The sequence below is a fragment of the Pan paniscus genome, chromosome 1, assembly GCF_029289425.2.
Source record: "Pan paniscus chromosome 1, NHGRI_mPanPan1-v2.0_pri, whole genome shotgun sequence".
Classification (NCBI taxonomy): Eukaryota; Metazoa; Chordata; class Mammalia; order Primates; family Hominidae; genus Pan; species Pan paniscus.
The window spans coordinates 172,271,254-172,297,029 of NC_073249.2; the positions used below are offsets into that span (position 1 = coordinate 172,271,254).

At 50.1% G+C, this 25,776-nt stretch overlaps 1 protein-coding gene across 6 annotated transcripts in view; it reads right to left on the minus strand.

Annotated features, from left to right (window-relative positions):
- The window catches only part of ACOT11 (acyl-CoA thioesterase 11), a 67,362-nt gene extending 43,869 nt beyond the window's left edge, over window positions 1-23,493 (minus strand). The window contains exon 1 of one of the 6 annotated variants that reach the window (XM_055092324.2): window positions 21,787-23,493. Coding sequence is in view for 3 of the 6 variants with exons in the window: in XM_003814992.5 (XP_003815040.1) it covers window positions 15,875-15,907 (33 nt within the window). In the remaining 3 variants the exon portion in view is untranslated. Of the gene's footprint in view, window positions 1-1,610; window positions 2,747-15,598; window positions 15,769-15,874; window positions 16,032-21,786 lie in introns of those variants that run through there. The other 5 variants (XM_003814992.5, XM_057298781.2, XM_057298782.2 and 2 more) reach the window with 5 other exon arrangements.
- Between the last annotated feature and the right edge of the window lie 2,283 nt (window positions 23,494-25,776).

Sequence of the window (25,776 nt, forward strand, 5' to 3'; positions counted from 1 at the left end):
CCAAAATGCTGGGATTACAGGTGTGAGCCACCATGCCTGCCCTCACACTCAGCTATTTAGAAGTCACGTGGGGAGGAGGAATCTGCAAAGGAGTCTGCGAGCAAGCAGTCAGTGAGGTGGGAGGACCCCAGAAGAGTCTGGCTCTCCAGAGGGAAGGGGGCCCTTTTGGTGCGTGAGCTCTGAGTCAAGGCAGATGGGGAAACAAGCTATCACTGATTTTTGACAGGAAGGTAGGAAGGAGGGAGGGAGGGGGAAGAGAGGAGTCCAGTTAGAGTGAATTAGGGAAAGAATGAGAGGTAATACCGTGGGAACAGAGAAAACTCTTTTCAAAATGTGTGTGGGAAAAGGGAGCAAAGAAACAAGGTAGCAGTTGGAAGGGGCTTTGTTTGCCTAGAGTCTGGGAGATACTAAAGCTGGTTGGTTCATCTGGTCCTGGGACAGATCCAGTAGGAGGGATCCTACTGAGACAAGAGAGCTTTCTGCAGGACAGGGGCTAAGAATTGCCTTTGCAGAAGCTCAAAGATCCCTTTTCAGAAATCTATGACTGCTACTTACCATGTACCTACTGTATGCCAGGTCTCGTTCTTGGGGGCCCTTTAATTCTCACTCTGAAGCAGGAATCCTCCTCATTCCTTATTTTACAGATAAGAGAAAGGAAATGGACAGGGAACAAGGAAAGGGCCACTCATGCACTCCTGGCCAGTAAAAGGCAAAGGGGAGACTGGACCTGGGTCCTTCTGACTCCAGAGCCTGGCAGGAGTGCAGCAGAGGGGACATCAGCTGGAGGGCGATCAGATCACCCAACAACTGGAACTTCTGATACACAGCCTGGGACTTTGGACACCTTGTTATCAGTTGCCTCCCAGCACTCCTACCTTCTGCGTGATATGAGCCTATAGGAAAAGAGCTCACTGCAGAAGTGGTTTCCGACCTGTGGATCCCACCCAGGCAGTGGGATCTGCCGGGTAAAGAGTATCACTGCCTCGACTCCCCATCCAGAAGGCCTGCCTTCCTGTTTTCCCAGCTGAGAACCAGTCTGCACAGACACACCTTCTCCTTGCCTTGCTGCCTGGAAGCTCCAGTTCAGTCTTCAAAAGCAAGGGGAGGGTGGGGACCAAGTAAACTCAAAGGCCAAGGAGGGCCTGGGGTGGTGTGGGGGAAGACGGTGCTGAGATGCAAGGCTATGCTTTTCCCCTTGGACTCTCTTCAGAGAGGGCCCCTCCCTTGGCCCCAAAGTCATTTTATGCTTGGGCCCCTTCCTCTCCCATGTTCGCCCTGCTCTCAAAGCCTATAGGCACATGTACATCTGATCTCTTAACACCCCTTCTCTGTAAATACCTGCCATGGCATTAAGCTACCCGGCACGAAGCAGGCTCCAGTTGCAGGGACCATTATCACCCCTCACCGCCCCAACCCCGACATCCCTATGTTATGAATGAGGAAGCTGAGGCTGGGGAAGAGAGCCGGTCAAGAACCAGCCAGAGTCTTCAGACTTCAGACCTCCCACTTGTCCCTCCCACCACTCACGGGGCTGTATCCCTGGAGAAGAAAAAGAAGAATTGGGTCTCTCCACACCCTCCCTAAGGGATCAAAAGAAAAGTCAGACCCACCTGCTTCAGCTCGGCCCAGGTGTGGTGCTGGAAACCAGAGGCTGCTGAAAGGAAGTCCCAAGGCCACTCCCCTTCCGACCTCTCACCGAGTCCACGTCTGGCACAGGGCCACACCTGGGTAGGGCCACGCCCCAGGGCAGATCACAGCCTATTCTAGAGGTCGTAAATAAGACAATGCCAAGGAGTGGAGAGACCTGAGATTCCCCACCCCCCGCAGGCAACCTGAACCTGGTCCTCTCTGGGCCACAGCCCGGGTGCTGTTAGCCAAGCACTGACCTACCAGGCTTCTGAATAACAGACAACGCAAAGCTGCACACAGCTTTCTTTCTTTTTTTCTTTTTTTCTTTTATTTTTTCTTTTTCTTCTGGAGACAGGGTCTTGCTCTGTCACCCAGGTTGGAGTGCAGTGGTGCCATCATGGCTCACTGCAGCCTCTACCTCCCAGGCTCAAGCAATCCTCCCACCTCAGCCCCTTGAGTAGCTGAGTAGCTGAGACTACAGGCACGCACCACCACACCTGGCTAATTTTTTTTTTTTTTTTTTTTTTTGAGATGGAGTTTCATTCTGTTGCCCAGGCTGGAGTGCAGTGGCACAATCTCGGCTCACTGCAACCTCCGCCTTCTGGGTTCAAGCGATTCTCCTGCCTCAGCCTCCCGAGTAGCTGGGATTACAGGCACAAGCCTCCACACCCAGCTAATTTTTATATTTTTAGTGGAGATGGGGTTTCACCATGTTGGCCAAGCTGGTCTTGAACTAATGATCTTAAGTGATCCACCCCCACCTCCCTCAGCCTCCCAAAGTGCTGGGATTACAGGCATGAGCCACGGCACCAAGCCTAATTTTTTACATGTTATTTTTAGTAAGATGAGGTCTGTGTTGCCCAGGATGGTCTGGAACTCCTGGGCTCAAGTGATCCTCCTGCCTCTGCCTCCCAAAGTCCTGGGACTACAGGCATGAGCCACTGAGCCTGGCCCATAGAGCTTTCTAGGCTGTAAAAGAATACACACATGTGGTAATAAGAAACTCCTTGAAGACAGGGTCCACATCTCATGTGTCTCTGGAATCCTGGTGCATCCTTACTAAGCACCTACTAAGTTTCAGGCCTTTCTATACATTATATAAAATTGCTTTATATCCATAACACCATTCATCCTCACCAAAACCCTGTGAGGGACAATTATTCCTCCTGCACAGAAAAGGGAACTGAGGCTTGGGTTATAAAAGCCTTGTCTAATGGCACTTTGCCGGTGAGTGATGGAGCTGAGATTTCGCTTTTCTCAATATTAAAGCCATTTCTACTCACTGGGCTGCCTCTCCAAGTTGCTTAAGCTGGGTGCAGTGGCTGACACCTATAATCCCAGCACTTTCAGAGGCCAAGGCAGAAGGATCACTTGAGGCCAGAAGTTCAAGACCAGCCTTGGCAACATGGCGAAACCCCATCTCTAGAATACATTTTTTAAAAATTAGCCAAGCAGCTGGGCACGATGGCTCACACCTGTAATTCCAGCACTTTGGGAGGCCAAGGTGGGCGGATTGCCTTGTAATCCCAGCACTTTGGGAGGCCGAGGTGGGCAGATTGTCTAAGGTCAGGAGTTCGAGACCAGCCTGGCCAACATGGTGAAACCCCATCTCTACTAAAAATACAAACAATTAGCCGGGCATGGTGGCAGGCGCCTGTAATCCCAGCTACTCAGGAGGCTGACAAAGGGGAACTGCTTGAACCCAGGAGGCGGAGGTTGCAGTGAGCCAAGATCGTGCCATTGCACTCCAGCCTGGGCAACAGAGCAAAACTCTGTCTCAAAAGAAAAATAGCCAAGCATAGTTGACACATTGTTCTTTTGGTTGCTAGGTCAGGTGTACCAGTTACTTGGGAGGCTGAGAGGGGAAGCTACAGCAGGAAGATCACTTGAGCCTAGGAATTCAAGGCTTCAGTGAGCTATGATTGCACCACTGCACTCCAGCCTGCACAACAGAGTGAGACCTTGTCTCGAGAAAACAAAAACAGATGCTTAATAATTCACGTCCACTGATATTAATTAGTTAATATATCATTTGCTGAGGACAAATTATTACTACTGAAGAAGCCCTAGGCAGGATATACCTATTACATGGACAAGGGGGTCAAGGAGGGTGCCCTTAACTCCCTCATTTCTCTGTGGACCTGGCTCCTTCACATCTCTCACATACAGGTGCCTCTGCCTGGATCATTCTTCCTAACCCAGAAAAGCTTTTAGGGCCAACCTAACCCATCACCTCCTCCAGGGAGCCCACCCTGACCACTGGGCTGGTGAGGGGCTATCTTGGTGCTTCCCTCTGTCACATCCTGGCTGTGCTGTGCTGTGCTGTCATAGTAGGTTTGTACCTCCCTCTGTCTCTCCATCAACCTGAGGGCATCTGAGGACAGGTCTAGTCTGGCTCATCCCTGTGTCCCCAAAGTGTCAGACTCTGGTCTGCCCCAGTCCATCACTGCCCCAATGTCACCTCTAACCCGCAAGGCTGCCCCTGGGAATGGCAGGAGCACACAGGCCTGCAGCCAGGGAGCTGGCAGAGGACCCAGCCAGCAGCACCATCTGTCCCTGGAGCCACGGGACAGAGCAGGCATAAGGCAGAGGTGTCAGTTCCTTGGCTCAGCCAGGTCAGCCCAGGACAAGGAGAGGAGCTTCAGCACCCAGGGCCCCTGCCCAGCTGGAGCTTGGGGTCAGATGAGGCTTTGAATTCTCTAATTAGATCACAGTGGCTTCATACCAGAGCCTTGGTTTTCTAACTTGTAAAGCCAGATAAATACCAGAAGCCTTGCAAAGCTGTTGGGAAGTTTAAATATGCCTGACACTTAGTAGGTCCTCAACAGAAAAGTTTGCTTTCACCATCTCATCTGACCAACTGACCCTACCATTGAACCACTGAGAAAACTGAGGTTCACATGAGATGGAAAAAAAAAAAAGGAAAACTATTCACCATGGCCAATTATGTGCCGAGTTCTCCATTTTTTTCAACATCTCTATTCCTGACAACAATTTGGCATGATCTGCAGGAAGAGAACTGGTTCATATTAGGAAACTGATGCCCACAGAGGTGAGGTGAGTGAGTGCCTCTAAGGCAGCACCCTTTTCGTCATCGGGCCGAGTGATGAGCAGCTCTCCGAAGGCTCCCGGGATGCCAGCTTGGCCCTGCTCCAGCTCAGGCACAGGTGAGGGGCAGTGGGCAGCCTCCCTCGACCCTGAGGTGTGTGGGGTGGGGTCAGCTCAGCCTGGGGCCCTGAATCTACACTGTCAGTGTGTGAGGGTGGGCAGAGGAGGCTGGGATGGGGTGGGTCCACATGTAACAGTGAGGCCACATTCTAGGTGCACGGAAGTTCCAGATGCCCCCCTAGCCGAGACAAGGGCTGGAAAGGGGGACCCAGTCTAGCAGATGAGAGCTCTGGGTCTCTTGCCAGGTGTGCAAGCCCAGGCACGTCACCTCACTTCTCTGTGCCTCGTCTCTCACGGGGGCTGAGCCTTTTACCCACCTCCCTGTTGTGAGGAGTCAGGGGGTGAATGGGGAGGCAGCTGAGACCTTCAAGGTGCTGGCCATACAGAGAAGGGGAACCATTTTTTTTGAGACAGAGTCTCACTGTGTAGCCCAGGCTGGAGTGCAGTGGCGTGATCTTGGCTCACTGCAACCTCTGCCTCCTGGGTTCAAGTGATTCTTCTCCCTCAGTCCCCCGAGTAGCTGGGATTACAGGTGTGTGCCACCATGCCTAGCTAATTTTTGTGTTTTTAGTAGAGACAGAGTTTCACCATTGTTGGCAAGGCTCGTCTCGAACTCCTGACCTTGTCCCCAGGCTTAGTGCCAAGATATGCAGTCCCTGCACGCTGGGCTCAGCGACCCAGGGAAACACATCATCATGGTTCCCCTTTGCTCCCTCCACTCCAAGTGGAGTGAGGAGTGAGTAGCAGGGGCTGCTGGGCCCCTATTCAGCTGCTCAGATGGATGCACCAAGCTCGCCCCAGCCTTGGAGCCTGCCAATGGATTCTGTTCCCCTTGCCTGGAATGCTCTTCCCCCAGATCTTCCCAAGGCTGCCTTCTCAGCTGCTAGCTTTCTGCTCAGCTGTCGTCTGCTCAGAGAGCTCTCCCCTGACCCCATCATCATTCTCTCACAGTTCCCTGTTCTCCAGACAGTCTCAATTTAATCCCAGCAATGCTACTTACTAGCTGTGTTACCTCGGGCAACTTACTTAACCTGTCTGTCTCAGTTTCATCTTTAATACAGACACAATTATCTACTTCACAGAGTTGTTATAAGGAATAATGAGTTACTGCAGGCATGGCATACAGCTAGCACTTGTATGGCATTTACTGTTATTACTGCTATTCATAGCACTTATTGCAGATTTTCATCATTGTTTATTTGAATACCTTCTCCCTATCTCTCCTGCACTAGCTGTCAGCTCCAGGAGACAGGCTATATCATTGGCCACAGCATACCCAGCACTGGCTACCTGTTAATCCCCCAGTACAGTAAGTACCCGTGGAGGGAACAAGTGAAGTGTATACAACATCCTGAGGAGACGTCATTAACTCTAGGGACAGACAAGATGAGGATTCAAAGGGGAAATGATAGCCCAGCTGGGTTTTGAAGGATGAAGAAGAGTCCTCCACTGAACAGGGAAAAGTTGAAAGCTTTTCATCTAAAATGTGGAATAAAACAAAGATGCCCACTTTTACCACTTATATCCAACGTAATACTGGAAGTCCTAGCCAGAGCAATTAGGCAAGAGAGAGAAATAAAAGGCATCCAAATTGGAAAGAAGGAAGTTAAATTGTCCCTGTTTGCAGATGTCATAAATCCTATATATAGAAAACCCTAAAGCCTCCACTAAAAAACTGGTAGGAATAATAAATTCAGTAAAGTTGCAGGATACAAAATCAACATACAAAAGTCAGTAGTCTTTCTATATACTAATAGCAAACTATCTAAAAAAGAAATCTAGAAAACAATCCCATTGACAATAGCTACGAAAAATAAAATAAAATAAAATACCTGAGAATAAATTTAACCAAGGAGGTAAAAACCAGGAGTGGTGGCTCATGCCTGTAATTCCAGCTACTCAGGAGGCTGAGGTGGGAGGATTGCTTGAGCCCAATAGTTTGAAACCAGCCTGGGCAACATAGCAAGACTCTATCTCTTAAAATGTTTTTTTCAGTGCACACAAGGGTAGATAAATAATTTAATTTTTTTCTTTTTTTTTTTTGAGATGGAATCTTGCTCTGTCACCCAGGCTGGAGTGCAGTGGCATGATCTCGGCTCACTGCAACCTCCGCCTCCCGGGTTCAAGCAATTCTCCTGCCTCAGCCTCCTCAGTAGCTGGGATTACAGGTGCGCACCACCATGCCTGACTAATTTTTGTATTTTTAGTAGAGATGGGATTTCACCATGTTGACCAGGCTGGTCTCGAACTCCTGACCTTGTGATCTGCCTGCCTTGGCCTCCCAAAGTGCTGGGATTACAAGCGTGAGCCACCATGCCTGGCCTAAGTATAAAAATTTTTTTTAATTTTTTTAAATAAAAAATCTGCCAGGTGTGGTGGCACATGCCTGCAGTCTCAGCTACTTGGGAGGCTGAGGCAGGAGTATCATTTGAGCCCAGGAATTCATAGCCACAGTGAGCTATGACCAGACCACTGTGCTCCAACCTGGGCAACAGAGGGAAACACTGTCTCTTAAAAAATAAATGAAGGAGATGAAAGATCTCTACAGTGAAGACCAGATGTGATGGCTCACGTCTGTAATCCCAGCATTTTGGGAGGCCAAGGTGGGTGGATCACCCAAGGTCAGGAGTTCGAGACGAGCCTTGCCAACAATGGTGAAACTCTGTCTCTACTAAAAACACAAAAATTAGCTAGGCATGGTGGCACACACCTGTAATCCCAGCTACTCGGGGGACTGAGGGAGAAGAATCACTTGAACCCAGGAGGCAGAGGTTGCAGTGAGCCAAGATCACGCCACTGCACTCCAGCCTGGGCTACACAGTGAGACTCTGTCTCAAAAAAAAAAAAAAAACTCTACAATGAAAACTATAAAACGTTAATGAAAGAAATTGAAGAAGACATAAATGAAAAGATCCCATGTTCATGGATCAGAAGAATTATGGTGACAATGTCCATACTACTCAAAGTGATCTACAGATTCAATGCAATCCCTATCAAAGTGCCAATGACATTCTTCACAGAAACAGAAAAAACAAGCCTAAAATTCATATGGAACCACAAAAGACCCCAAATAGCCAAAGCAATCTTGAGCAAAAAGAACAGAGCCAAAGGCATCATACTGTACTACCTGATTTCAAAATATACTACAAAGCTACATTAACCAAAACAGTATGGTAGTGGTATAAAAACAGACAGACATATAGACCAATGGAACAGAATAGAGAGCTCCAAAATAAATCTACACATTTACAGCCAACTGATTTTCAACAAAGGTGCCAGAACACACATTGGGGAAGGGACAGTCTATTCAATAATTGATGTTGGGAAAACTGGATACCCACATGTAGAAAAATGAAATCAATCCCTTATCTCTCACTGTATAAAAAAATCAATTCAGGCCAGGTGCAGTGGCTCACACCTGTAATCTCAGCACTTTGGGAGACTGAGGCGGGTGGATCACCTGAGGTCAGGAGTTCGAGACTAAGCTGGCCAACATGGTGAAATCCCATCTCAACTAAAAATACAAAAGTTAGTTAGGCGTGGTGGCATGTGCCTGTCATCCCAGCTACTTGGGAGGCTGAGGCAGCAGGAGAATCACTTGAACCTGGGAGGCGGAGGTTGCAGTGAGCCGAGATCATGCCACTGCACTCCAACCTGGGCGACAGAGTGAGATTCCGTCTCAAAAAAAAATAAAAAATAAAAATGAGTTAAAGACTTAAATGTACGACCCCCAAACTACAAAATTACTAGAAGAAAACATAAGGGAAACACTTCATGACATTGTGCTAGCTAAGAATTTTTTGGATAGGGTCTCAAAAGCATAGGCAACAAAAGCAAAAATAGATGTGATTTCTTTATACTAAAACACTTCTGCACAGCAAAGGAACCAATCAACAGAGTTAAGAGACAACCTACAGAATGGGAGAAAATATTTACAAACTATATATCTGACAAGGGGTTAACACCCAAAATATACAAAGAAGTAAAACAACTCAACAGAAAAAAAATTAAAATGGGCAAAAGACCTGAATAGGCATTTCTCAAAGGAAGCTATACAAATGTCCACCAGATATATGAAAAAAATGCTCAACATCACTAATCATCATGGAAATGCAAATCAAAACCACAATGAAATAGCATCTCATACCTGTCAGAATAGCTACTATCAAAAAACCAGAGCCGGACGTGGTGGCTCACGCCTGTAATCCCAGCACTTTGGGAGGCCAAGGCAGGTGGATCATGAGGTTACGAGTTCGAGACCAGACTGACCAACATGGTGAAACCCCGTCTTTACTGAAAATACAAAAAATTAGCCAGGCATGGTGTCGCAATATCTGTAATCCCAGCTATTTGGGAGGCTGAGGCAGGAGAATCACTTGAACCCGGGAGGCGGAGGTTGCAGTGAGCCAAGATCGTGCCACTACACTCCAGCCTGGGCGATAGAGTGAGACTCCGTCTCAAAACAAACAAACAAACAAACAAAACCAGAAGACAATATGTGTTGGCAAGGATTTGGGGAAAAGGCAACCTTTTGACACTGTTCATGGGAATGTATATTGGTACAGCCATTATGGAAAACAGTATGGAGGTTCCTCAAAAAATTAAAAATAGAATTACCATATGATCCAGCAGTCCCACTACTGGGTATATAGCCAAAGGAAATGAAATCAGTATATTGAAGAGATACCTCTACTCCCATGTTTATTGCAGCACTCTTCACAATAGCCAAGATATGGAACCAACTAAGTGTCCACCAGTGGATGAATGGATTTTTTTAATGTGGTATAAAGCTGGGTGTGGTGGCTCAAACCTGCAATCCCAACAGCCAAGGGGAGAGGATAGTTTGAGGCCAGGAGTTCAAGACCAGCCTGGTCAACATAGAGAGAACCCATCTCTACAAAAACTTAAAAAAAAAATTAGCTGGGCACAGTGGTGCATACCTCTAATTCCCAGCTACTCAGGTGGCTGAGGCAGGAGGCTTGCTTGAGCCCAGGAGCTCAAGGCTGCAGTAAGCCATAATTGCACCACTGTATTCCAGCCTGGGTGACAAAGCAGGACTCCATCTCAAAAAAAAAAAAAAAAAAAATATATATATATATATACACACACACACACACACACACACACACACACACACACACACACACTATGGAATACTATTCAGCCATAAAAATAAAATAAAATAAAATCCTGCCATTTGCAACTACATGGATGAACCTGGAGTATGTTATGGTGGAGTTTTTTTTGTTGTTTTCTTTTGTTTTGTTTTGTTTTTGTTTTTGTTTTTGTGTGTGACAGGGTCTGGCTCTGTTGCCCAGGCTGAAATGCAATAACTTCAGCTCACAGCAACCTTCACCTCCCAGGCTCAAGCCATCCTCCCACCTCAGCCTCCCAACTAGCTGGGACTAGAGGCGCATGCTACCACACCTGGCAATTTTTGTGGTTTTTGTAGAGATCGGGTTTTGCCATGTTGCCCAGGCTGGCCTCGAAGTCCTGAGCTCAAGCGATCCGCCCATCTCAGCCTCCCGAAGTACTGGGATTATGGGCACGAGCCACCTCCCCCAGAGTATGTTATATTAAGTGAAATAAGGGCCAGGCACAGAAAGACAAATACTACATGACCTCCCTCAGACATGAATCTTAAAAAGTTGATTTCATGGAAATAGAGTATAATGCTGCTTATCAGAGGCAGGGGTTGTTAGGGGGGATGGAGAGATCTTGGTCAGAGGATGCATAATTACACTTAGGAGGAATAAATTTCAAGAGATCTATTATACAGTAAGGTGATACGGTTAATGACAATATATTGTATTCTTGAAAAATGCAGAGTAGATGTTCTGCACTATCACCAAAAAAATGAAAACTATGTGAGGTAATGTATCTGTTAATTAGATTTAGTCATAACATAATGTATACGTACTTCAAAACATCATTTGTACATGATAAAAACATAGAATGTTATCTGTCCATTTTTTTTTGTTAATGTTTTTTTGAGACAGAGTCTTGTTCTGTCACCCAGGCTGGAGTGCAGTGGCGCGATCTCGGCTCACTGCAACCTCCACCTCCCAGGTTCAACTGAGCACATCCAGCTTATTTTTGTATTTTTAATAGAGACACAGTTTCTCCATGTTGGTCAGGCTGGTCTCAAACTCCTGACCTCAAGTAATCCACCGACCTCGGCCTCCCAAAGTGTTGGGATTATAGGTATGAGCCACCATGCCTGGCCCATTAAAAAAAATTTTTTTAATGAGGTAATCATTCCCTTATGCTATGCATATTAAAATAAAATTTTGGAGAGCAAAAAAAGAGTCCTCCAGATAAATTAAGTACACTGGCCGGGCAGGGTGGTTCACGCCTGTAATCCCAGCACTTTGGGAGGCCTAGGCGGGTGGATCACCTGAGGTCGGAAGTTCGAGACCAGCCTGACCAACATGGAGAAACCCCATCTCTACTAAAAATGCAAAATTAGCCGGGCATGGTGGCACATGCCTGTAATCCCAGCTACTTGGGAGGCTGAGGCAGGAGAATCGCTTGAACCTGGGAGGCAGAGGTTGTGGTGAGCCAAAATTGCACCACTGCACTCCAGCCTGGGCAACAAGAGCGAAACTCCGTCTCAAAAAAAAAAAAAAAAAACAAAAACAAACAACAACGAAAACAAAAACACTAAGAGTGGGCCGGGCATGGTGGCTCATGCCTGTAATCCCAGCATTTTGGGAGGCCAAGGCAGGCAGATCACCTGAGGTCAGGAGTTCAAGACCAGCCTGGCCAACATGGTGAAACCCCGTCTCTACTAAAAATAGAAAAAATTAGCCAATGGCACGCACCTGTAGTCCCAGCTACTCAGGAGGCCAAGAAACGAGAATCGCTTGAACCAGAGAGGTGGAGGTTGCAGTTAGCTGAGATGGCACCACTGTACTCCCGCACTCCAGCCTGGGAGACAGAGTGAGACTCTGCCTCAAAAACAAACAAAAAAAACACTAAGAGTGTCTGCCCACGGCTGAGCCTGGGGGTTCACATATGGCTCCTGAACAGGCTGATGCTACATGTTCAAGTCTCACCTCTTCCTCCAGGAAGCTTTCTAGGACCACCTCAGCCTGCTTCTGAGCACCCGTGGTCACTCATTCATTCAGCAGTTTTGGGACTCCTCGTATATGATAGGCCCATCATTTTATGTCTAAGGTCTCCCCACCTCCAACACAGAGTAGGGTCCTCAAGAGAGACGGGACCCTGCCTCTCACTGTCAGGATCAACTTCATGGTGGCAGACAAACCCTTCACAAACATTCAGAGCCCCAGGATGTCCAGGCTGGTGGGGACCTCAGGGATCACCCAGCACCCTAAGGCCTAGAGAGAGGAACCCCTGGCCAAAGGTCACACAGTGAACCGTGGGGTGAACATCCAACTGTTGTGCCTGAACCTCCCCACACTCTGGGTTAGACCCCTTATGAAGCTGAGGAGGTTGTGGGGAGCCCTCCAGCTGTCCTCAGGTTCAAGGTAAAACAGTAGGATTGCATTGTGTGGTTGGAGGCTAATACAAAAATTAGCTGGGTGTGGTGGTGGGCACCTGTAATCCCAGCTACTCCGGAGGCTGAGGCAGGAGAATTCCTTGAATCCAGGAGGCAGAGGCTGCAGTGAGCCAAGATTACACCACCGCACTCCTGGGTGACAGAGTGAGACTCCATCTCAAAACAAAAACAAAAACAAAAACAAAACAAAACAAAAACAGCCAGCCCCGGAGTAAAAAAAGCTTCTGAGCCCCACTGAGAGCTGACCTGGGCCAGGCTAGACCTGAGGCTGGGCAGAGGTTCCCAGACTTCCCAGGACCCTTGCCCACCTCCTACGAGGGCACCAGTGGGTCCCTGCTAGCCCAGAAATGTGAGACTCAGTGCCCAGTGTAGACTGATGTCTTGGAAAGGGAAAGAAGAGCTCTCCACGGGGAGAGGCAAGGATTGAAGCGGGACAGGGAGACCTTTCCCGCACCACCACACTGCACTCAGCAGTTCTCCCAGCCCCGAGCGTGGCAGCAGGCTGACCACTTCATTCAGTCGCCCACTCACTTGCTGGGTACCCAGGGGCGAGTAGGGACCAGAGCCCTTGAACTCCAATGCTAACTCTGTCTACAGTGCCACAGGACACTGAAAATGGCCCCCAACCATGCAAAGTGGGGCTTGTGGATTATCTGAGACCCCCTCTTCTATTCCCAGTTTAGTCCCTATTAAAGACAATTTGGTGAGTTTTTTGTTGTTGCTGTTGCTGTTTTTTTTTTCTTTTTTTTTTTTTTTTGAGACCACTCTGTCGCCCAGGCTGGAGTGCAGTGGTGTGATCTCAGCTCACTGCAACCTCTGCCCCCTGGGTTCAAGCAATTCTCCTGCCTCGGCATCCCGAGTAGCTGGGACTATAGGAGCATGCCACCATGCCCAGCTAATTTTTGTATTTTTGGTAGAGATGGGGTTTCACCATGTTGGCCGAGCTGGTCTCGAACTCCTGGCCTCAAGTGATCCACCCGTCTCGGCCTCCCAAAGTGCTGGGATTACAGGCATGGGTCACCACACCCAGCTTGGTGGGGTTTTTTGTTTGTTTTTGTTTTTGTTTTTGTTTTGAGACGGGATCTCACTCTGTCATCCAGGCTAGAGTACAGTAGCATGATCTTGGCTCACTGCAGCCTCCGCCTCCCAGGCAGGCTCAAGTGATCCTCCCACCTCAGCCTCCCGAGTAGCTGGGTCCACAGGTGCACACCACTATGCCCAGCTATTTTTTTTTTTTTCATATTTTTGTAGAGATGGGGTTTCACCATGTTGGCCTAGCTAGTCTCAAACTCCTGAGCTCAAGCAATTCACCTGCCTCCGCCTCCCAAAGTGCTAGGATGACAGGTGTGAGCCACCACAGCTGGCCAGGGATTGTTTATTTGCTTGTTTGCTTTTCATTAAAAACAGCTTTGGTACCAAGCCAGAAAATGTTCCCAAACCCTCTTGTATTCCAGAGGAACTAAGGGAATTCAAGAGAAATCCAAAGAGATCTGCCATCCAGACAATGGTGCAGAGGTGGCAATCAAGGCCAGAGTGTTCTTAGCTGACAGGAGGCCACCTGTGTCCTCAAGAGCCCAACTTCCACTCCCAACACCCACCTCCACCCCCAGACTCAACAAAGGTAGTGCAAGGAAGCTGAATGCCAGCTGGGCTCAGAGTCAGGACGTGTGGGTTGGAATCCCACATCTGCGCCTTCATCTGGCTGAGCCTCAGGCTCCTTAAGAGCTCAGACTCTGGGGCCAAACTGCTGGGTTCTAATCCCAGCTCTGCCACTTCCTACCAGTGTGATCTTGGGCAAGTCACTTACCCTCTGTGAGGGTCCTTATCTGAGATACGGGGATGATAACTGTACCTACCTCATAGAGAACTGAATGAGTTCATAAATGCAAAGAGCTATGTGAAGATTTGTTACTATTGTTATCTCTGTAAAACAGTGATAACGATATGCCTCTTCCCCAGTGCCTTGCCCCCAGTTACTGATGAAGGAAAAAGTCATAAAGGGTTAAATACAACAGGGCACAAGAGAAGATACGAGGAGCCCCTCCCACCTGGGAGACACTCTGCCCTGCACTCAGGTGACAAGAGCAAGCGGCCCTGCTACTCAGATCCCACCCTTAGCCTCGCTGCTGAAAAGCTGCCTGTCCCCATTCATTCATTAAGCATTCCCTGGCCTCTGGCCACACCCGTCCCTGTGCTGGGTATACCAAGAGCAGCTTCGTGTTGCTCCCTGGCTGGTGGGAGGGATGTATGTGCCAGTCTAGCACACAATCCAGTTTGAAAAGGGGCTAACACAGAGGCTCATGGTGTCATGAGAAATCTGAGAAGGACTTCCAGAGGAGGCAGCACCTGAGCTGAGATCTGAGGGCTCAGAAGGAACTTGCCGGGGAGACAAGTTTGGGGAGATGCAGGAAGGCTGGGGGTAACTCCGGCAGAAGACATAGCAAGTACAACAGCCTGGAGGAGAGAACAAAAGTGGGACACTGAAGCCGCGGAGAGCAGCTCACTATGGCTGAAGCAGAGACAGCAGAGGGGTGGGGATGGTGGAAGAAAAAGGGAGGCATGGGCAGGAGCCAGAGTGCCAACATCCCTTTGTCTCAAGTAAGGGATGTGAAAATCATCCTCGGGTAGCTGTCTGAGCAGGTGAGGAGTCAGCACATTTACTTTTTAGAAGCATCCCTCCAGTGTGGAGAGTGGACTGAAAGGGGCTGACATGGAATGGGGGAGCCAGGGGAGACAAGATGCACAGGGCCCGGTGAGGATGCTGAGTTGTGCAGTGGCTGTGCAGATGGAGGGAGAGGATAGATAAGACATTTAGTTGTTCCAGCCCCTTTAAAAAAAGGCTTTTCCTGAAAATATCCTCAGAGGTCAGCCACACTACACCCATTACAACCTCTGCCAGTCTGTCCTGAGCCCATCTCCATACACTCCATCCACTGCCAGGCGCTGCTGGGCACTTGGGTCTGCCGTGTGCCTCAGCACCTAATCTCAGCTCCAAAGCGCAGGGAAAAGTTCTCTTCAAGGTCACCTTGCAGGACAGCTTTCTGCAGCCGTCATGTGATCCTGTGCTTGCTCTCCCAAAGAGGTTCTGCTCCCTGAGAACGCCGACCTCACCCCACCACACATACTCACTCACACCCATACCTCACACCCTGTCACTCCCATCAGCTCTGTGGCTTTGGGGTCCTGAGCTCTGAGCATGAAGCACCACAAGGCCATGGAGCTCAGACATCCCCCAGAAACATGCACAGAACTCTGCAGGGAGAAACATACACCCACCGAATAGAATTCCAGAGGCCGACACTTGCTGAAGGTGATTCCACTCTACACAGCCAGCCCGTGGGGGATCTGACAACCCCGGGGCTTGTTTGGAGATTGCTGCTGATAATAAACCAGCCCAGGGGTTCTGCGATTTCTCCTTCCAAAGAGAGCTAGAAAATGGCCCGTGGAGAGTGTGAGGAGATGCAGAGCGTCTGAGTTAAAATGGAAACATCAGTCTCTTTCTGGGTGCCCAGCTTCCAGAGCCCTCCCGCTGCCCCAGCCCACCCTCCATACCCGTCGCAGGTGATTTCCGACATTCTGGATCATCGCGCCGGGTGGCCGGGGAAAGCAGCGCCCTCCCAGAGACACAAGCTGGTCACCTGAGCAACAGCCAGGCCTGACTCCAAATGAAGCCTGTGGGCCTCTCCTGCTCCTCCTCCCCAGCTCCCGCCCGCCCACCAGAGCCAGCTGTTATCACCCCGCGTCCCGCCTCTCTTCAGACTGCCCTCTACCCCCCTTCTCCTAGGAGCCCTGCACAGAAAGCTCCAGTGCCCGCCTAGCGGAGAGGAAGGACGAGGCTGCCAGCTAGGCCACAGCCACGTCAAGGGGCCTGTGCCCGCCCACTGGGCACCCAGCCCCAGCCAAACTCCAGGCACCCCCAGTCCCAGAGCCCATCATCCTGCCAACAGTGTCTCTTGGCTCTGTGATCACTCCCAGGGAAGGGGGCTGGTGGGGGTCCAGGTCCCTGATCCCAGTTAGCAGATGGGCAAAACAGCCATGAGGCTTCCATCCGTCCACAAGGGGTCAGGCTGGAAGGTGGCAGGAGGCCAAGGAGCTGCCAGCAACCTCCCGGAGAGATACCAGACCCACCTGCTAGGATTCTTCACCCCAGGAGCACTGCCCACCAGCTCCCCAGCTCCAGGCCGCAGGCATCCAGCAGTTGCTGGTTGGGGAGAGGACACACCCCTCACTTCCTTTAAATAGGCAGTGTGACTTTTCTAAAAGTGGCACCTGCCAAATTCCACCCCGATGGCCACACAGGCTTCAGCCCCTTAGGGCACCCACTCCAGTTTCTCTCTAGCCACCACCAACTGAGAGACCACCAGGGTTTTCCCTTCTCCCTCTGACTTCTGCCCACAGGCTTGATCAGGAGGTCTTGACACTCACGTTGGACTAAGGACAGGACAATGAGTGCTTGGTGGCTAAGGGAAGTGGGGGGTGGGAAGTGGAGGGGCAGGGAAAGGATTCAGGCGTGGGGGCTGGGATGGACAAGTAGATGGAAAATAATAGCATGCACCCTATAATAACCAAGCACCTGCCGTGTGACAGCCCTCGGACTGGTCTTCCTCCAACCCCACTGGGAAGATTCCTTAGGAAGGGTACGTGACATGCCCCAGGTGGCACAGCCAGTGACAGCACAGACCAACTGGGACAGACCAGCTGGATTCCGAGGCCACAGCCTTCCTTCCATCCTCAGGGCCTCTCACTCATTCACCACAGATCTAATCATGCATCCTCCGGGCCTGTCTTGCCTAAGAGGCCTGAGTTCTCCTTCTTTCACTAATGAACCATGTGACTCTGGGCAAGTTCCCTCCTTTCTCTGGGCCTCCCTGCTCCACAAGTCAAGGACTCTAATAATGTCCATCCCCATGAGCTCAGGCCTTGCCCTCAAACAGCTTGTTAGTGGTCAGTCATTCTGTGTCTACAAATGAGAAACTGAAGTCACACCCTAAAGACTGCAAGATGGCCCATGGATGGCCCTGAGGATTGGGGCAATCCTGGAGACTTCCTGGAGGAGATAGTGCTAGAGCTCGCCTGAAGACCGAATGGGCTTGGATAGGCTGAGAAGAGGGGTGAGGTGGAAGACCTGACAGGCGCAGAACAGGAGGCAGTCATAGGCCGTGAGGAGCATGGCCTTGCAGGAAAGCTGGGAACCTGTCATGGAGGGCTCGAATGCCAGACATTGGGCTTTAGGCATCAAGGAGCCTGTGAGAATGACAGAATGACGAGCACGCTTGACATGAGGAAAGCTACATGAGGTGGACAGGACAGGTGTCATGAGACTTCCCTGGATGGTAAGGAAGTCAGCCCAAAGAGGGGATATCTCATCTTATGGGTCCCCAAGCTAACTTGACAGGCAGCCAGGGCAATTTCAGAATCCTCCCTCTGCAGAAGGAGGAATGAAAACCCAGAGAGCTCCTGGCTCCCAAGCCTACCCTCTCTCCAGACAACTGCAATGTCCCACACTCACTGGATTTGGCTCACCCCTGCATCTTACAGATGGCTAAACTGAGGCCCGGAGGAAATTGAGGCTCCCAAAGACACACAGTGAGGAAGTTGGCTAGAATCACACCCCTGACCTCAAGTCCAGAGCCCTGTCCACCCCCCACACAGCAAGGCATGAAATGAGAGAGGCTTCAGTTAGACTTATGAGAGGACTTCCAGAAAGGCTGAATCAATCTTAGTGTTAGGAACAAGCAACAAGCAGCAGAGAGCTAGATCTTTCAACAGGTGCCCCTCCAACCCACAAAGGTCCCTCTCCTCTCTGCGCTGTTTATTACAGAGCTCACTCCTGTGTCGCCGCAACAGCTCTGTGCAGTCTGTTACTCCAGTAAATGTTCCCATGGGTGTCTGTCTCCCCTTTCCAACTCACCCACGAGCTCCCTGAGGGCTTAGACCACATCTTACCTATCTCTGTGCCCCCTCCCCACCACCCTGCAGACTTGGACACTATGTGCAGGAGGCATGAAACACACATGGCTGGATCACAGCCCTGAACGGGGATCAAGAAGAGGTCTGCGGTTCTCCAACTCCAGCCTGCACCAGAATCACCTGGAGGGCTTGTCAAAATATAGATTGCTGGGCCCTGTCCCCACAGTTTTTGATTCCATAGAACTGAAGTAGCACCCAAGAATTTGCGTTTCTAACAAGACCCCAAAGGATACCGATGGTCCAGGGACCGCGCTTGGAGAACTGGCGAGCTGGGGTCAGCCCTCCCATTTTACACCCGGGGACAAGGAGGCCCAGAGATTTTTTGTTCTTTTTTTTTTTTTTTTTGACAGAGTCTCACTCTGTCACCCAGGCTGGGTGCAGTGGCGCAATTTCGGCTCACTGCAACCTCCACCTCCTGGGTTCAAGCGATCCTCCTGACTCAGGCTCCTGAGTAGCTGGGGTTGCAAGCACGCGCCACCACGCCCAGCTATTTTTTTTTTCTTTTTTTTTGAGACGGAGTCTTGCTCTGTCGCCCAGGCTGGAGCGCAGTGGCGCAATCTCGGCTCACTGCAAGCTCCGCCTCCCGGGTTCATGCCATTCTCCTGCCTCAGCCTCCCGAGTAGCTGGGACCACAGGCGCCCACCACCACGCCCGGCTAATTTTTGTATTTTTAGTAAAGATGGGGTTTCACCGTGTTAGCCAGGATGGTCTTGATCTCCCGACCCCGTGATCGGCCCACCTCGGCCTCCCAAAGTGCTGGGATTACAGGCGTGAGCCACCACACCTGGCCCTGTTTTTTAATATTTTTTAGCAGAGATGGGATTTCACCATGTTGGCCAGGCTGGTCTCGAACTCCTGACGTCAGTGATTTGCCCACCTTGGCCTCCCAAAGTGCTGGGATTACCGGCATGAGCCACTGCGCCCGGCCGAGGCCCAGAGATTTTAAAGGCAGCACTTGATAGTATGTCACTGTCATCATCATAGTCACTGTCATTATAACCCTATCATTACAGCCCTTTTCAATGCCCAGCACTGTGCAAGCACATCATGTATGTTATTGCCTTTAGGCCTCACCCTAAAAGGAAGATACTATGATTATTATTTTCCTGTAGAGGAAAAAATGGAGGCAAAGAGTATTGAGTCATTTGTCCAAAGTCACATCACTGGGAAGGGAATATCGGGATTTGAACCCTGATCTAAGTCCGAAGCCCACAAATTTAACCACCACCCTCCACAACCTGCTTATAGCTTATGCTGACCAGCCAGAAAATTCTCTAGGGGCTCCCAAATCCCGCAGGTTCATCTCTAATGTGAGGGGAGTTTGTGGTGCCCTCAGCCCAAAGGCCCAGTCCCTAAGTGGGCCTCTGGGGAGTCTCACATTTAGAGAAAGCCTGCCTCTTCACACCTGTGAACCCAGAGGATTTTCTCTTTCAAACACTCATTTTCCCAAACTACAACCTTCTTCACCTGGTCCCATGGATCAGGCCTTTCTGGCTGGAGGCCAAATGTCTGCATTAATTCTTCTGGTCCATGTCTCAACTCTGCCTCCCCACTCAGTGACAAAACACAATGAAATTATCTCCATTTACATTCCACAGTGATTCTGGGTTGTCGCTGTCAGGCACGGGTCTGTCTCTCCCACCAGACTGGGAGCTCACATGAGCAGGGACTTCTGAATCATCTGAGTCCCCAGCACAAGGCTTGCCCAGAGAAAGGGTTTGGTGACTAAGTGAAGAATGAATGAATGAGTGGGTTTAAGGGCAAAAGAGGAAATGAATGAGTGAATAAAATAACCAATCTCCCAGGAATTCCCTCTCCTGGCTTTTTGGCCTTTCCAGACAGGACCACGGACTCTCTGGAGAGGAGGGACCTCTGACACCATCTACACCAACTTCCACTTTCAGTACTGTCCTAGCTGAACTCCTACAGCTTCTACCAGAACCAACAGCTCCACACACACATACACAAGAGCCAGAAGGGTCTTGCCATGACCGTGGCTCTGGGCTGCTCAGAACAAGGCTGCTCCTCTCTCCTGTCCTCCACTCAGCCCTGGCCTCCCTGTCCAGACTTCGTTCTTCTGATCCCCTCATGCCATGAATAGAACTGCCCACTGCTCCCTCACACCCCTGGTGTGTCCTTTGTTTCTGCTGTTCCCTCCACCCTGATGCCCGTTTAATAAGTCTACATCCAAACCGTGCCCGCCATCAAGGCCAGCTCAAATGTCACTGCCTCCAGGAAGCCTTCTTGGCCCCTCCTAAGTGGAATTACATTCTCCCCCTATGTGCCCCAACACCTGTGCACACACAGACACACACACACACAACACACACACACTTCACAGCCCTTTCTCGGTGCATTTTCTCATAAATTGGACTGATTTGTGCTAATTCCCCCTTTTTGACCTTGAGCTAGCTGGCATCAGGGATGGGACTGGCCAATCAGAGTATCCTGGCCCCTCCCCCGAACACTCAGGGCCTTGAACATAGTAGATGCTCAGTAAGTGTCCAGAAAATGAATGAATGAGTAATTAACTGCAAAAGAATGAAGGAATGTATGAGTGAGTGAATGGAAGTAAACGCATGTGTAAATGCATGCTCAAATGAATGAGTGGACGCAAGAACGTTCTCATTCCCTCCTGTTCTCCAAACTAAAAACTCCCAGTTGCTCCTGGCCCCTCCTAGGGGCCCCTTAGGCATGGCATGACAGAATAAAGGAAGTTGTGGGATAAATGCGGAGGAGAGGGACAAAGGAAGGAAGGACAGAGGAAGGGGTTAGTGATACCAGCACTAGAGGAAGTGGAGGTGACCTGGCTTCAAAACGTGGCGCTTCTCACAGCCACATTTCTTTATGGAGAAGGTGGGGCAAGGAAAGCCGTGAGAAACCGGGGGAGGGGGAAAGAAGTGTCCAGAGGAAAGAAGACACAGCCTGGTGGGGACGGAGGGCGGGAACGCCAAGTTCCGGAGGCCAGATTCAGGATGGATGAGCAGGCTGTGGGGCCCAGCCCTGAACGCATCCTGCCTAGGGGCCTCAGATATGCCCTCCCTCTCCCTCTCTCACCACCTCCTCCTGTGGGGACTGGAATCCCCTCGCTGGCCCAGCTGGCCGTCTGAACCCAGATTTGGCCCTGGCTCTCAAATCGCTCACAACAGGGGCTAGCGCTCCTCCCAGACGCCCCGTCCGCAAATGAGTCAGCAGCGGCTGCACCCTCTGGCCTCTGAGTCTTGCGCCCCCAGGTCTTCTCCGGAGCCAGCCTCTGCGGCGCGCCGGGCCAGGTGACCACAGCCCGCCCCAACCCTAGTGAGAGACCAATCCCAGCGTAAATACCAGGGTGCTTCATGCCCCAGCCTGCAAGAAAGACCGTGCGAGGCAGCACCTGGCTGTCTGGAGGCCAGCGCCGGGGTACAGGCTGATCTCCCCAGGCAGCGTGCTGGAGCACAGGAGGAGCCCAGGAAACGGGGCCCTTCCCCCGCGCGGGGCAGGGAAGGGGCTCTTACCCAAAGGATGGGAGGCTCCGCCCCGGCGGCGTGCAGGGCCGAGGCCAGAGGAGCCTGCTGGGGGCGTCCGGGGAGCGAGTCCGCGGGGAGGGGCTCAGAAACAGGCCTCCGAGGTCCCCGAGCCCAGCCAGAGGCGGGAAGCTGCGGGCAGGCTGAAGGGAGGCGCGGAGGCGGCGGCGCTGTAGAGTTCCTGGACGGCTCTGCCCTTCCCCGCCCCTCCGGCGCGGGTGCGGCACCCGGGGCTGCCCAGGCTGCACATCACACAGGCCTGGGCCCCGCCGGCGCCAGGCTCCCCGCCCGCAAGGCGTCAATCCCCGGGCGCTGGGCGCTGGGCGCTGGGCGCAGGCGGAAACGCGGGCGGCCGCACCAGGCAAAGTCCGGGCGGAGCGCCCCTGAGCCGCCTTCTGCGATGCGGAGCCGGCCACTCAGCCTTCCAAAGGGATATTTGCTATTCGTTCACACCTTGACTGAGCACCTACTATGTGCCAGACCACGCACTGTGTCCTGGGATGAGGTTCTGAGCAGGATGCGCTGTGCTTGTCCTCATGGGTATTGATAGAAAGAGAAAAAAAAAAAAAAGTGGATAGTTTTGCACAGCACAAAGCAAATGCATACCACCCAAGATGTCTTTACTCAGAGAGAAGCTAGACTAGAGCTGGCAGATGCAGACGTGGTTGGTAAGAGATGGTGGTACCACTCCCTCCCCACCCCCCGTATGTATTGTTATGTAAGAGATGATATGAAATCTACAATGTGTGATCACGGGCTCAGAAGAGTCGCTCAGAAAAACGTCCATCAGGCCGGGCGTGGTGGCTCACGCCTGTAATCCCAACACTTTGGGGGGCCTAGGCGGGTGGATCACCGGAGGTCAGGAGTTCGAGACCAGCCTGGCCAACATGGCGAAACCCCATTTCTACTAAACATACAAAAAATTAGCCGGGAGTGGTGGCGGGAGCCTGTAATCCCAGCTACTCGGGAGGCTGAGGCAGGAGAATTGCTTGAACCCGGGAGGCGGAGCTTGCCGTGAGCTGAGATCGCGCCACTGCACTCTAGCCTGGATGACAAGAGCGAAACTGTCTCAAAAAAAAGAAAAAAAGAAAAAGAAAAACATCCATTAGTGTCATGTTTGGGATCTAGGCTCAGCTGGCAAACTTAGAAGGGGCCTGACAAAACACAGTGGTGGTCCCTTCTAAGAAGGAAGTGAATCCCCGGAGGAGGAGGCACTTGGCAGGTGGAGTGCATTCCACACACCAGAACCAGGGATTCGGAGGGGGCTAGGCATTCCAGGCACCCACAGAGGCTGGCACCTGAACTCATCCTGCCCCCACAACTCTGGGGAGAAAAGGGCAATTTATGTACAAAGAGAGCAGCTGTGCTGAGCTTGGCCACCTGGGGCCCAAGCAGCCCTCCTGTGGAGGGCCTCTCGGTGTAACAAAAACGGGGGCCTTGCCTTTGTCACTTGCTTCCACCATCCTCTGAGAGCACGGTAAGGGTTCAATGTCATGGCAGAATGATGAACACCCCGTGCATGGGGCTTTGGCAGCAGCCTGGATGGCCACTCCAGCCATCTTTTGCTCAGCTGTCCTCATCAGTGTTGGAGCCTCAGCTCAGCAGAGGCCCTAGGTGTCAGCAACAGCAAAGTGCCGACGCTCCCGGCTGAATAAAAACCTCTTCCTTCTTTAATCCAGTGTCTAAGGAGTTTTGTCTGCAGCTCATCCTACTACAAAAGGACATCTTAGATCACTTTCCAAGTGCAAGTGAGGCACATGTGGGAACACCCAGAAACATATGGGGCAGGTGGACTGTGCTGAGAAGGGGAATTCCCACCCTGGCAAGATGAATCTGGTCTGTGTAAACCATGGTTTAATTTTAATGTGCCACTCTAATCAAGTGGTGAATCCTGAAAATACTCAGATTAACCATATTGGATATACTGTTTTGTAATCTGCTTTTTCTCTTAATTATCAAATATTAAACAATTATCTTTTCATGATTTTCTTTCTTTTTTTTTTTTTAATCGTAGAGATGGGATCTACCCATCTGTCCAGGCTGGACTTGAACTGCTGGCTTCAAGTGATCCTTCCTCTTCAGCCTCCTAAAGTGCTGGGATTACGGGCATGAACCATCGTGCTGAGCCTTTCCATGATTTTTATTGCTACACAGTATTTCTTTACAGTATTTCTTTATGTGGATCTACTTCAATTTATTTAGCCAATCTCTTTCCTTTTCTTTTTCTTTTTTTTGAAACATAGTATTGCCCTATCCCCAGGCTGGAGTGCAGTGGCACAATCTCAGCTCACTACAGCCTCCGCCACCTGGGTTCAGGCAATTCTCCTGCCTCAGCCTCCTGAGAAGCTGGGACTACAGGTGCACACCACCATGCCCGGCTAATTTTTGTATTTTTAGTAGAGACAGGGTTTCACCATGATGGCCAGGATGGTCTCGATCTCCTGCCCTCGTGATCCACCCACCTCGGCCTCCCAAAGTGCTGGGATTACAGGCATGAGCCACCACTCCCAGCCTGTTTTGTTTTTAATAGCTTTATTGAGATACAGTTACTAAACAACTGCACATATTTAAAGTGTGCCATTTGATGAGTTTTGATATACATACATAATATATACATATGCATATAAATTACATATGTATATCAAAACACACACACATATATACATATGTATATATATACGTATGCATATAAATTACATATGTATATCAAAACACACACACACTATATATGCATATATATATGCATATATATAGTGTGTGTGTGTATATATGTATATATGTATATATCTCCATCATCTCATTCATCACCATGTCAAGGTAATGAACATATTCATCACCCCCAAAGTTTCCTCATGGCCCTACACTGCCCACTTCCCCACATCCCCAAGCAAATAATAATCTGCTTCCATCCCTAGATTAGTTTTCATTTTCTAAAATTCTATATAAATGGAATCATACAGTATGTATTATTTTTCTCTGCCTTTGTTCACTCAGCATAATTATTTTGCAATTCATATGTTTTGTTGCATATATCAATAATTTGTTCTCTTTTATTATTGCTGAGCAGAATGCCATGGTATGAATAGAACAGAATTGGCTTATCCATTCACCTATTGATGATGGATTTTTGGTTGTTTCTAGTTACTGGCTATCATACAAATAAAGCTGGCATGAGCATTTGTGTTCAAATCTGTGTGTAGACATGTACTTTTTTTTTTTTTTTTTTTGAGATGGAGTTTCACTCTTGTGGCCCAGGCTGGGGTGCAGTGGCATGATCTCGGCTCACCCCAACCTCCGCCTCCCAGGTTCAAGTGCTTCTCCCACCTCAGCCTCCCAAGTAGCTGGGATTACAGGTATGCACCAGCACGACTGGCTAATTTTGCATTTTTAGTAGAGATGGGGTTTCTCCATGTTGGTCAGGCTGGTCTTGAACTCCCAACCTCAGGTGATCCGCCTGCCTCAGCCTCCCAAAGTGCTGGGATTACAGGCGTGAGCCACTGCGCCCAGCCGACATGTACTTTTATTTGTCTTAAATAAGTGCCTAACAGTGGCATGTAGTCCCAGCTGCTCAGGAGACTGAGGCACAAGGACTGCTTAAGCACAGGAGCTCAAGTCTTGAGTAATAGACTCAATTGCTTGGGTCTGTTTTTGGACTCTGTACTTTGGTTCTGTTAATCTACATGTCTATTGTTTTGTTTTGTTTTGAGATGGAGTCTTGCTCTGTCACCCAGGCTGGCATGCAGTGGTGCAATCGCAGCTCACTGCAATCTCTGCCTCCTGGGTTCAAGCAATCCTGGTGCCTCAGCCTTCCACGTAGCTGGGACTTCAGGCGTGCACCACCACGCCTGGCTAATTTTTTTGTATTTTTAGTAGTGACAGGGTTTTGCTATGTTGGCCAGGTTGGTCTCAAACTCCTGACCTCAGGTGATCCACCTGCCTCAGCCTCCCAAACTATTGGGATTACAGGAGTAAGCCACTTCG